The 19,220-nt window shown below is 33.7% G+C and overlaps 1 protein-coding gene across 2 annotated transcripts in view; it reads right to left on the bottom strand.

The window, feature by feature from the left end:
* Positions 1 to 15,896, bottom strand: part of LOC106716928 (transcription factor Ken) — a 33,749-nt gene extending 17,853 nt beyond the window's left edge. Inside the window, exon 1 of one of the 2 annotated variants that reach the window (XM_045680645.1) lies at positions 15,732 to 15,896. Coding sequence is in view for 1 of the 2 variants with exons in the window: in XM_014510598.2 (XP_014366084.1) it covers positions 9,549 to 9,619 (71 nt within the window). In the remaining variant the exon portion in view is untranslated. Of the gene's footprint in view, positions 1 to 9,548; positions 10,304 to 15,731 lie in introns of those variants that run through there. The other variant, XM_014510598.2, reaches the window with a different exon arrangement.
* Between the last annotated feature and the right edge of the window lie 3,324 nt (positions 15,897 to 19,220).

Genomic DNA, 19,220 nt, shown 5'->3' with positions numbered 1-19,220 from the left:
TTTCAATTTTTTTTTGCGTTGAAACGCGATGAAAGTCTACTACTTCGATTGTTCTTTTTGAAATTAAATGCGCAACAACTTATGTTTTAAAATATATATATATATATATATATATATATATATATATATAGACCTGTTAAAAGTTAGACCACGCTTACTACATTTTCGCTTTTTATTTATTTGTATCAATCGCACTTGGTATTTAACACTAAGGTTGAAAAATGGCGAAACGACTTGATTTTAAATATATTTATGCAAGTTTGACATACCGTCAGCAAATTACGAAAACAGCCGTGTAGTAAACTCGAATTATATTTGATTTGGATAAAAAATTAACTTAATTTTCGTTTTGTTTTTTGTTGTAGAATAAGTGAAAATATTGAAAACGTTTTTTTAGTATTCCATAAAACCGATTCATTTTTAGAGAACTCGAAAGTAAATAGTGTCAATTAAAATTTTGCCAGACTAATTACTGAATATTAAGATCTTAAAAAAACTTGATTGTAAATGATTTTATTGAAAAAGTACAAAATTGCATTCAAACATAAATAACAAATAAACATAATATCAAATCATAATAACAAATCATGGTCTATATTCGAGAATGATCCAATGTTGTTCTTTCTTTCAATGACTCTAAATATTCCTATATTTGTGCTAAACCGCACTGACTCATCCGTGATAAAAAATATTATTCTACAACAACTCATTGTACGGAAATTAGAATTATTATATAAATAAATATAATATAAATATTTTTTTTTACCTTATAATTGTTAGGAAATCACTTCTAATTAAAAGAATAAAGACAAAAACTTTAACAATCATTTGGCAAGCCCAAAATATGTAATCATTTTTTAAATATATAAGAAAAAAAAACTTAAACAGGCTAGTAATTTTGGTATGTATTATGAGGCTTATTTCGCACAATATTCTTTACGATATTTCAGTATTGGTGTTATCAATTTTTTTCAGTCATAATAGTAACTGACCTATCCGTACACAGACATTTCGCTAAAAATACATACACGACTAACGAAACGTGAGTTTTCGTTCACGAGCGTTCAGTTTTAGTACTAGATGCACTTCAATGTGTGCGTGAATATATATTTATATACGCGCGCGCCGAATGCGAACGCCGAAGCGACTCACGACAAAAGTGCGAATGTGTAAGTGTCACACACACGCACTGTCGCCCTACTCCGGATGTCAGCGCAGATTTGTAAGCCTGTGAATGTGCTAGACCAAATCGATAGGTCTGTGCGTTATCTATACGCCACACAAGCGCTCCTATATCGTGCCGTATGTGTTCGTTATTGTTTGGAAGCCTTGAGGCATTTGAGTTATTTTACAAGTACTTGCCGCCGATCGAATTGACTATAAAACTTTGAACAATCAGGATTTATGCGTAGATGGGCTATTTTATTGCCGACAACTGTTGGCAATTAATTTATGGACTTAGTCAAGGCTTCAAAGGTTGACATGAAAATAGCAAATTAATGAGTAAATGTAATGTGTTACTCTGAGGTAAAATATGCGCAATAGTACTAGATATGTACTTTGTTTATGAAGTACTAGCTGTCACCCGCGATTCCGTCTGCGCAGAGTTTAAATTAAAACAAAATTAGTAGCCTATGTATTCTTATAGACTGAGTTCTTCATCTGTGCTAATTTTCAGCAAGACCGGTTTAGCAGTTATAGATATAACATCCATCCATCCATGCATCCATTCATCTAAACATTCGTATTTATTCTTCGCATATATATTTATTCGCATGATAGAACGTGGAATATCGCAAACTCGATATATATTGGAGCTTTAATTAAAATTGTTTTTCCACAAAATAGTACGAAGTCAATCCTAACAGGAATTAAGATAATTAAATGGCGTAAATAAGATTAAAATTGAAAAGGTGAAATGAAAGCATTAGATCGTTACTAAGAAAAAATATTAAACACAAGGGTAACACCGTAATAAAAATACCAAATCAAAACATGGCCTTTGCCCGGTAAGAACATTCAAATGGTATTATGAAAATATAAATCCGACGCCTTTTCAATTTTATTGACTAGGTGACCTTAAGAAAGTGAGTTTATCAAATTGAACACGAAAGCGGAAGCTAGGCGCGGACAGCCTCGCCACTCGGCAGGTATCGAAGATGCTATTGAAAAGCGAAGGTTAACTGGTATAGAGGATTTAAAATCTGTAAGAGGATGTGCGAACCCTAATTGAAACGGATGTGCAAGTGTGTGCGTAAACGTTTGGAACACGTAGACGTGTGCGTGTGAGCATTGCGTGCGCGCAGACTAGCCGATAACAATAAACTATTTCCGAAGTGACCCAGTTTCAACGTCCTTCGGTAATTTGTGCCGCCAGGAACGAGAAAGGGCTGGGAGTTAATTTGCCGATGGGCGCACTAAACTTTTATGATCAGATCACAATATATCTTTTTGTATTCGTGAGCTAGTTTGTTCCCCGCACTGTCGGTACTCGAGTGGCAAAGGAACACTTTATGACCTTCGCTTCGGCTTGTAATAAAGTAACAATTACTACTATTGAACTTTACGTTTATTGAGGATTAACAGAAATAAAATATTACAAGTTATAAAAAGTGAAAGTATACTTTACAAGTAAATGGTAAACTTGGAATATTGAAGGTATAAAACATAATCGGTGATAACACAAGTATCAAGATCATTAAAATGTGTTCGGAGTAACCACAAACCTACCTCTCTGTGCCGATAGACTGTCTAATTGAATTGGAACTTGTCAAGTGTGTTAATAGACGGTGACCGTCACAATCAGTCAGTAGCTACTTCTGTACATTAAAATGCGATTTACTAATATCAGAAACTATATATGGTGATAGTATCATTTCTCATACGAATTAATATTTAACAAAATTGTTTTTTAATTTATTACACTAAAGGAATTTATAAAAAAAAGTTATTGGATTATTGGTTAGTTAACTACAGTCAAAATCTGTTATAACGACATCGAAGGGACTACTCATATTGAGTCGTAAAAACCGATAGTTCTAACAACCGGTGACAGGTATTAATAGGAAAGATATGTATATAACATTCAGCCAGGACCTTTGATTTTGGTCAATTTAACCGGTATGTTGTTCTAAACGATGTCGCCATAAACGGTTTTGACTGTATATGCATTTTTTCTTTAAAAAAATTGAGCTAAAATAATCTAGTTAAATATTATTCGGTTAACAAAATGTTGATGCAGACGTAGTGTAATTGTCACAGAAACACATTTCACAATATTGGCCATTGACGACCGCGCTCGCTGATAACATTTTTTTTAATTCAGTCCAATGTCAAACATAAATATGAAGAAATTTGTTGAGAACAAATCGTTTGCCGGATGGTCAACTAGCGCCGACTAATTTTACAGTTCCAAGAAAATGTTTATGCCGACTTTGCAAGGAGCAAATGCCGATTGCGACATAACATTGAGCACTCGGCTTTTGCATTTAGAATTTTAGAAATGTTTGTGTTCCGAAGCTGTAAACCTAGTTTCTTTGAGCGTTCAATTCGTATTCTGAGGTTTATTTATATTGCCTTTGAATATTTCCTTTAATGTTTCATGACCTTCCTTGTTGTTACTGCGGCGTTATTTTGTGGAAAATACAGCATTCTTATAATTTCATTAATTGATTTACCACTAGCCGGCTAGTGTCAAATATCGAAATAAAAAACAGATAATGTAAAAAAAAAATCTTTCAAATATAAACAATACGTGAATATACGATCTAATTTTACTCGAACTTTTAGAGTCGAGGTCAAATATTAAATAACGTAGTCGTATTGAGAAATTGCCAACGGCACGTGGCATTGTTGGCCGGGAATACACGGTAAAGGGTCACAGCGCAGCGGGGAAATGCCATTGATTTGAAAGAACTCTGACCATTTTTTTATTCAAAATATTCTATTCTTTGTACAATTAAGTGCAACGAATACATTTTACAAATAGAAGTACCGACAATGAACACAGAAAACAACCTACAATGATACGAATTGAAGCGGAAGTATACTACTGAAATCAACAATTTTCCTTATATATTTTATGTTATTTTGTATAAACGTTTTGTTTCTAGGAAGGTACTCTTACAGGAAAGTAATGAAATAATTGTGCCATAGACTGTACTAATTGGTAATTTATAACAATTTGCGGTTAATAGTGTACGTATTTGTCACGGATAGATTAGCTTGTTGAACACGAACCCTTTGTAATTAGTTTAAACAAACAGCGAAAAATAGATCCATAGCACGTGTAGATAATAAATATTGTGATGGTTGCTTGAATAGTGTAACAAAAGGGTTATTGAATAGTCATATTAGATATTTAATTAGAATTGTATTTTACAAATTTTGATTCTTAATGTTGTATATAAAATTCCGTCACAATGTTAGTTACAATACTCATCCGAAACGGCTTGACCGATTTTTATGAAATTTTACTTGAATGTTCAGTCGGAAAAGAATAGGCAGCTATCTTTTTAACGTTTTTATCTTAAAACTGTCACACTCACAAACGTTTAATTCAATACTTTAGCATATGTAGATTTTTCTTATTACATTAACTACCTCATTTAAATTCATTACGTCTTTCCCTCCTTCCCTTAGTGAGATTTTAGTATAAGAAATCATGTTAAATGTTCCTTAATGAACAATTAAACTTTAAAGGTAACTTAAGATATTCTAAGCTAAAAGTCATAATGTATGGCAGGGTATGTGTGACAGATCGCAGATGCGCTAACAATTTAGGTCTGGTCAAATCCAAATTAGGAATACAGGCGGCGTCAGTTGCAGCTCAGTCTATTATTAGCGCCTTGATAGTAGACAGGTGAGGCCTAATGTCTTTGCACATCATATGCATCTTTATATTTCAGACAAATAGACTAAAGACTTGTTGCGCATTTGCTCTTTATAATTTGACTACTGCGACGGAATAATTTGCCGTTGAACTAAACTTGTTTTATATTTATTTACTACCTTTATATTAATAGTTTATGACTTCTAGTAAACATTCGCTGTAAGTTAGACTTATGATTGTTAATAGCTTCTTAGAACTGTAAAGTTTATAAGTTTACTTTTTTTTCTATCAATAAGGTCTCTTCGCAGTTCAGACGCAAGTTTCTGTATTATATGGGGTTATTTAGTTTTACTGAATTTGTTTTTTTTTTAAGAAATAAACTATGTTGAAAGTATTTAAATATTAAATATATACTTATAGGAGCCTAGGATACGAAATTTTCAAGGAAATAAAAAAAAACTAACAGGACCACCTATCTGTATTACTAAACGAATAATTTTGTTTGTAAGCGACGTTTAGTTAAAAATAATTAATTAATAAATACAATTTCAATAATATCATCATCTCCTTGGCATTATCCAACTCACGTAGGGTCGGCACACAAGGTTTTATAAACCTTAAAGTTTTTGGTTTAATTTTTTACGGCCGGCCGCGTACCTATTTCCAACCCTACTTGGGAGGAATATTTTAAAATTAAATATAATATAAACTAAATAATTATAGCTAAATATTTCAAAAATTACTTCTAAAAATACACCAACAATAAAACATAGAAATATTGCACGTAATAAATATTAAAAAATACGAATACCTAAACTGCTTTCGGGATTTCCAACTAATTTTCTGTCAGATAACTCATTTACAATACCATTTTTACCGTCTAATTATAACAAAATATGTCTCTTTGCGGTCGTTTATTAAATTTATTTAAGGACTGCCAAATTTAAAACAATATCATAATATTGAAACGAAATAGTAGAGTTTTTTCCTTACCCATAAATACCATACATAAAAGTAGTACAAAGGTAAAGTGTTGAATTAAATTTCATGTTTTTCATCACGAAATGAAATAAAATATCATTAGCTGTACAAATACAGCCTGTTCAAAAAAGCAGCTGTTCAAAAATAATACGGATCAATTGAAACATTTTGAATTTAAAATCAGTACATATTACTTTTTTTTTCGGTAGTTTTTTTTCTGAATTGATGGTATAAGTAAATAAAGCAGTTTATAAGACTACATTTGAATAAATTAATGAACAAACAAAATTTAAGGTTTGTTTTAAACAAGGTTTAAGTAAAAGAGATATTTTGTAAGTGTGTTAAAGGCTTATAATATCTTGATACTTTAACATATAAGTTATGTATTAAGTATTGGAATTTTTAAGGTTTGAACTGTAACAAAAATTCTTATCGATATAGTAACAAAGTTGCTTATCAATGTGTTTACAATCGGACGATATTGAAGATTGTTAGGTAGGTTAGTGAGTAAAAGGTAATTTAAACCATCATTCCAGGATTTTTAATACAAAGGTATAGGTGTTTCTCTTTGGGTCGAACGGCCTTCCGAACTATTGGTGAATTTACACAACCGAAACAATCAGGATTACTTAATATTATAAATGCGAATGTTTAGATGGATGGTGGTTTGTTTGAAGGTATCACCGGAACGGCTAAACGGATCTTGATTCACTTGATTCAGCGCGGACGGAGTCCCACGCGACAGTTAGTACACTATAAAAATATACTGTCATACCTTATATTCAAGTGTAAAGGTAAAACAAATTTTATCCGAGTATTTGAACGATAAAAACCTAAGTTTGTACGCACCAAGTACTAAATCATTTCCATGTACTAAATTATATCTTACTAATATTATAAATGCGAATGGTTGGAAGGATGTAGAACATAGTCTGGAAGAACAAATAGGCAACTACATAATTTGCTTTTGATACCACGCGGACGGAGTCGCGGGCTATAGCTAGTATTTAATAATTAGATCAGTCACATCGCAATAATCAACGGAACGGAATATTTAATTATTTTCTAAAATAAATAAAACTAGATAAGAGTTTAAATTAAACAGAGTTTTATTGATGAATATAATGCAATAGATTTAAAAGGTCAAGAATAAAATTAACATATTTATAAAGATTGTAAAATATACTAAAATGGAAGGAGGAAAGTTCAAATTGTTTTTTTTTGCTCTAAGTAGCATTTTAAGCAGATTTTCGAGTAGATTCTACGATTAACTAATACGAAAAGATGTTATATTCGGGTTAAAATAAAATATGTTTCTTTAACCGTATAACCCAATTGTATAGATGATTATTAAATGAGAAACAACTAATTGTCGGAGCCATTTTTTTATCACATTCGATATGTCTACATCTAGCAATTAGTGAAGTCGCTAGTGAAATAATTTCTTCACCGATGTAACATTTATTAAACATCATCAAAACACATTGAAATATTTCAATTAATATATATTAAACTAGCTTTTACCCGCGACTCCGTCCGCGCGGAATAAAAAAATAGAAAACGGGGTAAAAATTATCCTATGTCCGTTTCCTGGTTCTAAGCTACCTGCCCACCAATTTTCAGTCAAATCGATTCAGCCGTTCTTGAGTTATAAATGGTGTAACTAACACGACTTTCTTTTATATATATACAGTCAAAACCGTTTATGGCGACATCGTTTAGAACATAGTTAACAACACATACCGGTTAAATTGACCAAAATCAAAGGTCCTGGCTGAATGTTATATACATATCTATCCTATTAATACCTGTCACCGGTTGTTACAACTATCGGTTTTTACGACTCAATATGAGTAGTCCCTTCGATGTCGTTATAACAGATTTTGACTGTAGATATAGATTTGAATTTGGAACGTTTTATGGTAAATATTACGTTTACATTCTATTCTGGCGGGAAAACAGAACTTTGTGAGACTTGATTCACTAAAACTTACTTGGTGGCTATCAACAAAAGCGAAAGGAGAGAGTCCCGGGATTGACAAAGAGATAAAAAGATTAAAATAATAATAATTACAATGTTATGATTTAATACCTTTTTGGAAAGTGTATTAATAAAAGTACATACTATACTTTAGTATAGTATACATCCAGTAGCAAAAATGTTGAATATTATTTTGTGTAACTGACGGACAACGTGAATATCCATCAACGTCCCATGTTTTTTTTATAAGAATTGAACAATTCCTTGACATGTGCAATGTGATATTTTTAAAACGATAAAATCAAATATTTTGTTTTAATGTTTTGTTCAATACTTATTAGTAAAAATATTAATATTGAGATTGCAATGTATTAAGTAAATTAAACATAGTTGTAAATAAAAACGCATTTATAAATAATATTAAGTTTTAAAAATAAACATGATACTTAATATAATAAATAGTGTCAAGCAATACATCCTGTATGTAAATTAAATAAAGCCGGTACAATCTTCATTCTTAGATACTTTATTGTAATCAAATAGTTTACGATAATTAATCTTTCGATGAAATCCGTACGAACGTAAATCCGTTACTATGATTATTTGTTATTGTGAAATGAAAACAAATATTTATCGAAGAGATTAGAATGAAATCTTCAAGGTGGCGGAACGGTAGCGACGGCAGACAACACGATAATATAATGCCTGATAGTAAATATATATGTATGATCTTTTTAAAAAGCTCCTGATCTTTTATGCTTCCCTGGTACCTGCCAATAGTATGTATAGAAACGGATAAGAGTAGCTTTTGAGATTCTAATCCGATCAAAGCTTTCAGTTTTAACTGTTTAGTTAAATCATACGTGTGTAGGCAATTTTGAACTGTCAGTTAAACTGTACAGGTTACAGTTTTACCTACACTCAACTGTGTACAGTTAAAACTGAAGGGTGTAAGTATATGATCATGTTTTCAGTATCAGGATTACAGGGACACTAAGAGTTAACGATATCGCAAAATGATACCACGGATAACTAGAAAGAAATACATCAAAGATAATGTGAATTCTCGATAATTTAGAAACTAAAAATAAGATATAAAAGTGATTGACAAACTTGTTATGTGATTTATTAAGACGTAGATTTTTATCAATGTTTACATTCGCGAAGTGAAACGACTTGAAAAACATTTTCCTGTTTTTGGATAATTGTTTTTTTTAAATTAATAACTTGTTAATTTTGAATTAAATACGTTGAGATAAATTAGATCGTTAATTTACATTCACCTAATATCATCTTAAATTTAAGCTAAAGTATTTCATGTATCACTATGAAAAAAACTTGTATTTAAAAATGGTTTCAAAACTAAAAATATTACTTATTTACAACAAGAATTGTCAAAGCAGCTCAGTCTTTGTAAACTGTTATACAGAATAACATTACACTGAAGGCATGTACTACTGAAACGAGCATATTTTGCATGTCGAATGCGCGCGAAACTAAGCGTGGAAAAGCGGCGCGCGCTCAGCTCTGAGCGCAGGCGATTTCGCAAACCACCATCTAATGTGAACCTATTAACCTCTCCGGCGAGCGAGGCTCAGGCGAAGTCGAGAGGCGGATGAGGCGTCGAATAGTGCGTTCATTAAACACAAGGTTGTGCCCGCCGTCCCCGGGCCCCGGCCCCTATCGCCCTATGCCCGTTTCCACGACGCGTCCGCAGAAAAAAATCAAAATAAAAGTAAATAAACAAATCCTCACCTTGCAAACTGTAATGCACTTCTATTTGCAATCTCATTGTATAGACTCAAAAGGACGTTGCTGTCGAACATATTATTAACACATCACAGCCATTTCTTTCACAAATAAAAACATATAAAAAACAATAACAATCCGAATACGAAGCACCAGCGATCACAGGATTATCACACCGGCCGATCCTAGGCACGTCCGTGCGCGAGCGACGTCAAATCAAACTGGCCCGGTCAAAATGACGAAAGTGAAAACATCGCACGCACAGAAAAAAAGGTTGGCGGCGCGGCACAGTCCTTGCAGGCCACCTCTCGCGCGGGCTCCAGTGACACAGTAACTGCGCGCTCGCGCATCGCCCTCGCCTATATAACGAAACGCTTTGCGGCCCCGGCTTCAAACGCCGGCGGACGGCACAAAAAGAAGATGCCTCGCAACGGTAGCTAGGAAAGAATGAACACAAAGAATGGCGACACGTGCGCGCGTGTGTGTGCACGTGCGCGTCTGTGTGCGCAGAGATAGGCGGCCGCAGGAAACTCCGTTCTCTTCCACTAGGAAAGACCTTGGAGTTGAATCGGCACGTTGCAATGTGTACCGCCATCGCCTACGCCGTGCCCGGTACCTACTCGGGGCCTTACCGACTTACTGATTCTCCGCCATACTACGCCACAGCCGATCATTTCATATTACACTTTTATTTTGTGTGCCACGTACGATCAATAAGATTTCCTAGACCGTAAATAACAAGTGAACATTTTGCGCATCACACAACCAATAAAAAAACTTATGTGGTCAGTAAAACTCGTCATTTACTACGTCGGAGTTCGAGGACAAAACAAAATGTAAATCTAGTCAAAGTTAATTAGTATAACAGCGATTAAATTGTTTTACCAAACGATGACAGCTGCGCAAACGGTACAAATGTTGTCGAAGACAATGGTGATGCAACAAAAGTTGATAATGTTTTTAACAGTTTGACACGTTCCGGGCGTGGGCAGTCGGTCAAATTAACGCGCGAGGAAGTGTTTTGCGCAAGCTCGTGTGAAGAAATGTAAGGAAAGATGGGTTAAGTGAATAAGTAGGTAAATTATACCTTTATACATTGTACTGCAATTCGGAAATCAGGATATTACTTGAAATGTCCGGTTTCACTTTTTTTTTCTACAATTACTTTAAAAATAATTTTTATTTGGAGTCATGAACAGCATTTAATTTAAATACCTATCATTACTAAGGTTATGTACTCTGAAATGGATTTTTAAGTTTAATAAAAAATAAATTACCACAAATAATAAGCATGTAGATTTATAACTTTCACATTTTATGTAACAATAATAACAGTTTATAACAATTATCAGTTTAATACTTACTTAAGCAAACTAAAAAATAACTATAATGCGATATACTGAGTATTTGAATTCATTACTTGACATTAAAATGTTCAAATGAAACTCGCGAACGCCACAAAACATTATTTAAAATGTGGTAAAACGAGGCGAGCAGCGACTCGTTCCGTTTTGATAACGTAATAGCATTTCACTTTCGTTTCCACACTCTCATTGTCTAGTGAGCACGATTGGATAACTGCGCAAATATCTTCCGAAGCCGCGGCTTACATAAATGCCTCATGATCTGCTTCTGTGTGAATCGCATTAATTGCGTCTTATTTTTCAACTCTTTTATTTTATATTAAAATTGTTATTGATACCTCAATCTGTAACAAAGTGAGAGGCTCCCACATTGATGTCTCGTCTCTTGTGTATGACTATTGTTTATGTATTCAATATTGTTTTTATTCACAGAAAAACATCGTATCGATGTAGATATGGTTTGGTATTTCTCAAATAACGCCGACTCGATGCAACAGATAGAGCTGTCTATTAATTATTAATAGTTAACTGTCATAAAATGAATTGTCTATTCGTCAGTGAGCCGTCGGCCATTTCATTCTCATTTGTAATACGGAACAATAGTCTATTTAGTGTTTTGCAAATTGTAATGCACAATGAAATATGAATAGCACAAATTGTGGTCTAATTTTAGCGCGTTTTCTCGATTTAATTACCAAGAAAATTGTCGTGTTTACTCTAATGACCATATTTGCGCAATGCTGCCGAAATGTGAATCATGCGATTTCAACGAAATGAAAGAAGCGTTGGAGATGACGAAACAATACTACTACCTACTGTAAAATAAAAGAAAAACAAAAAGTATTCAAACTAAGATGTCATTACTTCAAATCATTACTATAGAAATGTGTGTGATGATATATTAAAAGTTTATAATTTACTATTATTACAAAATTTTAGGTTTTAAGAGACTATTTTTTATGTTCGACTTAACTTGACATTTGCAATATGCTTTATTTTCTTTTATTGATTCATATTCACACGTAAAATAAAACTGGGCATACAAATTTAAATATCAAAATATTCCTCACTATGCGATGAGCTGAACTTTGTAGCGTCTATGAAGGAAACATTTCCTCAGAGTAAATTCGAAAAGACAAGCCAATAGAATGGCGTGATTTCGAAACGCATTACTGGTTTGTTGGCTCCACCTAGATCGCTCGCCACGTGCATTATACATGTATTTATTTTGGCTTTAAATATATACCTTTACAGCTTATTTCACTTAGAGAGATGATATATGTATTTCAAAATATTTTGAACTAAGAACATAAGACGGACCAATAGTTTCAACATCTTTTGGATCAGGATTTCGTCTTCAAAATCAATCCATCATTCGTCATTTTAATGGTTACTACTTTGTTAATAATCTTGAGTGTTTATGATCGTTCGATTAAATGTGTTATTATTTTAAAAAGTTACAAATGTTTCATTGCAGATCAAGTTAGTTGGATATAGACATATTTGCTAAGGTTAATATTATTGGACGTATAGAATGCAAATATTTGTGATGTTCGACAAAGAAAAAGAATTGTTGTGAGTATGAAGTCATCCGTGAGATTCGGCCGCGCCACTCCGGAGCCCGCACCGACACTTTCCCGTCACAATTTCTCTGAGTGAAAGTGAAGCATATGCAGAGCTGGGCATTAACTCGTTAATCCGTTAATCGTTAATTAACGAAGTTAACATTTTCCTTAACGGATTAACTTTTAAGTTAAATTCAAAAAGTGTTAACGCTCTTGTTAACTTCCGTTAAATTTCACTTCCGTTAATTTAGTCCGTTAATTGTAACAATAGACACTTATTGACGTGTTGTCATTTTATTTAAATTATGCATCAAGCTACATTCGTAAGTTCGGCTATGTTCGGGGACCGTCGGCGAGTCGAATGGTGACCGAGAACGAGAGTGAACGAGAACGAGCGAGTGTGATGCATGTTATACAATACACCAAGCGGCCGGGAAAGACGTGATCAAAAGAGTACCGCAGAATCCTTGTTAGAAAATAGTGACGACTTAACCAAACTTACCTCTATCAAATATTGCGAAGTTTAGGCGCTAGACACCTTCAAAGTTTTTTAATTATTTCACATTTACACAAATATCTCGAAAAGTCTATATTACATTTTATTCACATTAAAACTGGTTTTCATTTATTTAACATCACTTTTTTTTAGAACATGATTTTGTTATAAAACCAACATAAGGTACGAAAGTACTTTATTCTAAATACAATAATTGTACACTTATATATATAGATAAACACTGCGTTGAATTGCAATCAAAATAATCAAGTGTGCATAACTCTTCAACGTCGTAACTAAATTACAACTAAACTTTGTTGGCGACGAATATGTTTATTTTAATATTGAAGTTTAAAGACAGCAAAAAATATAAAAAAAAATCGTTTATGGTTCATTTGAAAAAGCGTACAAATAGGATTTTTTTGTCATTGCGTAGATAAGAAACAAACAATGAAAAATAAATTTAAAAACACGAAAGACGAAATGTGCACGCAATAAACATTCCTCAAAAACAAAAGGGATTAAGGTGTTTATTACCGTCGTTTGTTTTTTTTGGGGCTTCTTCATAGTCAACGAAAAATAATTTTGCATTTTAAAAATATGAACAAAGGATTAAGTGGACAGCCCGCACACAGAATGCGATAACGAACTCGATGGATTTATGGCCCCAACCCTTCTAATGGTCGGGGATGCACGTGCGCTGCACAAAGACAATAGCGAAGATAATTTGTTTGTTTACAAAAAAAAAGTATACGATAAAACGAGAAAGAATGAGGAAAAAGATAAAATAATTATGTTAGTGAAATAATGTTAAATTGTGTTATACTAAAATTAATATATGAAATGTCGTCGGCACAAGTGACCTTTACAATAACATAAAAAACAATCTCAAACAAAAAGCACTGAAAAGTAACAAAATAATGTCATGAAAACCCTCTAAACTCTAAAGAAAGTTCTCTTCTTTCTTGTAACATTTATTGTATAATTATTGTTATTTCGCAGTCGGTGTCGGCCGAAGTAAATAGGTGACATTTTATATTTGAGATGTATTAAACATACTTACGTTTATGTCCCTACTTACTGCATTTTGTTTGAGATTTGAGATTGATATTCTTTTGAATATTACCATAATACGAGTATGTCTCACTGTTTAATAGAAAACTTGTGTTGTCTAAATTTAGTTAGTTCTCTAATTCCGTGAAGTTGGATGGTCGATAAAAAAATGACTGAAAAGGTCAATTGTCCATCATTGTCAGTGAAGTATATAAGTGTGTGTAACTAGTGCATGCTATGTCATTAATATCGTACAGGCAGTAGTACATCACCCCAATCGTCAAAATTTTATTTGAGTATATTATATAACTAAACTATAGATAGGATTAGCGCTCGCCCGAGATTTCGTAAGCGCAGTAAAAAAATAGCCTAAGTTCTATAGAAAGTCTTGACAAAATCAGTCCATATGATTCGGAGATTATTCGTATGGCCATTTCCCGCTTGCGCCCTATATTCGTAATATAAACCAAAATTAACTTTAACTGTTAACTTTAACTTGCGTTAAATTTTCTTAAATTAAACGCTTTAACGATTAACGAAGTTAAATTTTTATTTAACGAATTAACGATTAACGAAGTTAACTTTTTGATTAACTGTGCCCACCTATGAGCATATGTATTGTACTTTTGTCAATGGTAAATCGCTACACTAATCTTAAATCGGAATCTTGCTTGATATTTACCGGCGCACCCGTTATAATACTAGTTTGACAAAATGAAAGTTCGCTATTAAAGTTGCGTAATTGAAATTTTACCCGATTATTAGTCGGTCGATTTAAAACGAGACATTTCGTAAGAAACATTGTTATTTTTATAATTATAAATTGCTTATAATGTAAATATTTATCGAACTAGCTGATTTGAATTTTGTAATCGTTTATAAGTAGTTCTATTTCATTCATAACTACGTCCTAAATGTGTTCTTACATGTCTTTTAAAGGTATTTGATTTAAACGATTAAATCATGTGCAAAGAGCAAATTCATTAATGTTTATTTACGATATATATCTTATACACCGTGACTGTCATTTGTTACTACTAAACGAAAATTCGTTATCTGATTGGCCTTGGACCGCGTCCCTTTCAGTTCCACTAAATGATGACAATTGGTCGTTACGTGCTCGTCATAGCGAGAGAGCAATTGTCACGGCAACACTGCAAGGTTTCCTAGATTTGCTGCCAACGACTGGCGCGGGCGTGACACAAGATGAATAAGATATCGCAATACGATAACTAATCGATTTCTTTTCACCTTTCGTCTAATGGACGACTAATGAGAAATTGTAAAGAAAAATCGAGGTGCCGGAGGTTTTGTAACGGTTATCGAAAGCGCGGGCCGCGGAGCTCGGGCGTTCAGCGTAGACGTCGAAAGTGAGACCGTGAGGTTGCGCAGGCGCGTTACGAAGTTTTTATTGTCGGCCGCGCGCGAAATCACTCGAAAGTTGTATTGTCCTTGGATATTTCACTTCTTTATTTGTTGCGTTTCCGACACCCGAGCCGAAGTTCAGTCGGCGGTGACGTTAATTGTGCGCTTTGCGTGCGTCTCGCCGCTCTCCAGCTTTCGACCCCCCTTTCACTGCAATCTCCTCGGATTAGGTTATCGTAGGATGCAGTCGTTCCCGTTTCCATGGTGGTTGCGAAGTTTACCATAGCTGTGACTGGAGATTTTACACCTGTACACTGAAATTAGAAACACTGCGCGCAGCTCTTACCGAGGAACGATGTTAGGCGAAAATACGTTTGTGTCGCAGCAGTCCAGGGTGCGTGTGAGCGCGGGAGTGCGGCTGCGTTCCCCGGGCTTGCGCCACTTCCCCGCTTGCGACACGCTTCCTCCGGGAGAGTGCGAGGCCGCGCGGGTTCGCGCCGCGCTTGCACAATACGGTTATCGGCGACCCGGTTTCGGCTTTGGCGTCCACTCGAACTGAATCCAGAGCTGGTGAGCACTAGGTAGCACTGTAATCCGGGCACAGTCACAGTCACGTTCGCGAGAGCGCGGGGGCAGTCGGCGCGACGGCGCTGCGGGCCGCGGGCGCCGGGCGAGTGGCGCGGCGCCGCTGTCGGTTGCGCCACGCTGGAAAGTAAAAGTGAGCGGCGAGCGCGGGGCGCGGTGGCACATTTCTCCCACTTTCGCCACAGTGATTCACTCGCACATGCCAAGGTCGCCTCCAGACACTCCTGCGCAATGTTCTCAGCCTCCTTATGTTCTTAAGGATAAGAAACTAGTTCATAGGTTAAAGGACCATAATGGTCCCCAAACCTGCAGTGAAAGTAAAGAATGTCTTCGGCTCTAGGTTTTTGCTTTTTCATATATACTACAAGTCACTTGCTATGTCGTTTTCCGCACATTAACATAAAAAGACGGTCGAAGAAAGATAAAGAAGACATCCGTTTTTGGGTTTCATTGTATTGTGCATGGATTTTCTTTATACCTGTATATGTCATGTCTTTAATCCCCAACGTTGTTTGTTAGCAGAAATAGTCATAAGTTTTCTCTGCGATTTGCAAACATTTTACTCCGTGAATTGTATTGCATCAGCAACCAAGCGGAAAATGAGATATTCTGAACTTCCGTCAATAGTTTATAGAAAGTCAAAATACGATTTTCAAAATTAGTCGATTAAAATACTATTCGGTATTCTTAAACAACGATAAATATAAATTTTCTTCATACGGCATATTTTGTTGCCGAGTTCAATGTGAAGTTAAAAAGTGATTTTTATATGTTAAGTCACAATTTTTAAACAACTTTCAACAGCTGAAATACTTATTGCATAATAACGCATTAAGATTTCTTTCACTTATTTATAAAAGAAATAATTTAATTCATTTTCTGGGCCGTACAACTAAAAAAAGAACAAGGTAATGATTTTTGAAGACAGCCGAAAGACACGTACTCATAATTAATAATAATAAATCATGTTAACTATGTCCGAGAAGAATAAGAGAGACGATTATTTGCTTATGTACAATTATATTAGCTGAGGAAACCCGTGTAAGTGACTTGTAACCAAGGTACCTTTCTTTTGTTCTTAGGATAGTTAAACTACGTGGACTTAATATCTAGTCGTACATACTAGCTATTCATAATTCCGGCATGTTAATATTACTTAATCTCGTTTATTACAAGACTTTATCATTCGTACAATTTGCTCGTTGCAAGATCTACTTTCTATAGATAATAACGAAGGCGCCCCACTATTTATCACTTTCTATTTACTTTACTTCGAAGACTTGAATCACTCGCAATGAATGGAAATAAACAATGTGTTTTGCTTTTTTGTAACATAACTTAAGATACTCCTTCATATTTGGCAGAGGAATTCAGCGTTTAAACCCAATTTAGACAATTTTATGATTAACCTTCCTTAATAAACAAAACAACGAATTTTATACCAGGATTTGCTCTGATATAAATTTTCTTATCAACGACTAAATTAATGGTCAAAGTTAGGACCAATTTTTAACGTTGTTTTCCACTGCACAAAGTAATAAAACAAAAACATATTTTCATTGATCTAATTCCGTTTAAAAACTGATAAAACAATACGTTTTCTGATTTTCCGGCAGTGGAAATACACGGTTATTTGTAACGAGAAAAAAGAAAAATAAATATGCTTAAGCTGGTAATTAATTAAATGTTATTATGTAACATACAAAAGTACCTTGTGTATGTTCTTGGCATTTCGTTTAAAGGGTTATTGAAAGCAATCAGTGAAAGGATTTATAAGTGCTTTCTAACCTTTTAAAGCTCTTAACTCATATAGAAATATTTTGAAATATAACGCATGCTATTTAGTCTATTGACCTCATAAATACATAATGGCAAATGTTTGTTTTTCTAAAGATAACAAAGTACTGAAACGCAGACATGTGTTTCGTCTATCTTTATACATTACCTATATACAATGGATATTATGTAGGTATGTATCGTTGAAATCAAATTTCTATATATATTTATGTCGCCTAGTAATTAAATAAACAAGGTGCTCATGTCTTCTTATTGGGAAGTATAATTTTGTGTAATCCATGACGTACTTGAGATTACAATTTATACACGCGAGAGTTATTGTTATTGTACTTAATAAGTAGTAACTTACATTTTAAGTTCTGTATGCTTTGCTTTACTTTCTATAATGATAATTTTATTAAGGCCAATTCTTTTTTTTAATATATTTTGTTTGTATTTTTTTACCTTATCATAATTTAAAAAAAGATATTCTATCTCTACAAAATTCTTACTATTAACATGATTACTTGTAGCAAAATTAATTTTTTTTAATACGTTTATTTATTTTATTATTATTTTTATTTCCTGACTCCTTCATGATAAACGACATGAGTGTTTGAAGTACGTAACTTAATGCTATTGTCAGATTCCATTGAAATAAGATCACATCACTGATTTCGGATGGTTGTTTCAGCAGTGAAAAAACCTTACAACAATAAAGAGAAAACAAGGTCAATTTAAAAACTAATAGTAGACGACTAATTTAAGAATTTAAAACTTACAAAAACTCTATTATCGTTGACATTAATATAAAAACGAACTTTCAATTGCGTAACCCTGATCGAATCGTGCGAAACTGAGTCACTATGACAGTTACAATAGTAAATAGGACGTTTGAGATATATTTTTGTTACACTATCAGACTATTCAATGGGAACGGATGAGAGTGCATTGCGATACGAGACAAATACAGGAACAGAAACAGTACATGATATCATCACAATTTAATTTGTAGTTGAATGTTCATGCTTTGAATCCAATCGTTAAATTATACCAATAGTTGAATAGTAATCTTCCTACTGATTGCTTACACGTGCTAAGTATCTTCAATAGAAGTCGTATTGCACGGAGAGGAATTATAAAATCATTTGAAGGAGCCTCCATCAGGAAAGACTCCATCAAAAAAAGAAATACTGCCAACAAAAATGAACCTTTATATTGTGACTCAATTACAAAAAAATAAAGTCATAGTTAAACAAGATTAAATAAATATGAATCATACATCTGATCTTAATATAAACATCATTAGATATACAACAATAAAGTAGATTTTGTAGTAAGAACATATAATTTTTTTTTTTTTTTTTTTTTTTTTTTTTTTTTTTTTTTTGTGACTGAGTAGTCACTGTTTGCCTTGAGAGGCATTTACAGTTTCACCGGGCTTGAGGTGGCCGGGCGCAGATGGCGCTTAGCC

This window comes from Papilio machaon, chromosome 2 (assembly GCF_912999745.1).
Source record: "Papilio machaon chromosome 2, ilPapMach1.1, whole genome shotgun sequence".
In the NCBI taxonomy this organism is placed as follows: Eukaryota; Metazoa; Arthropoda; class Insecta; order Lepidoptera; family Papilionidae; genus Papilio; species Papilio machaon.
Note: the sequence above shows the minus strand (reverse complement) of the source record. Positions and strands in the feature narration are given on the sequence as shown.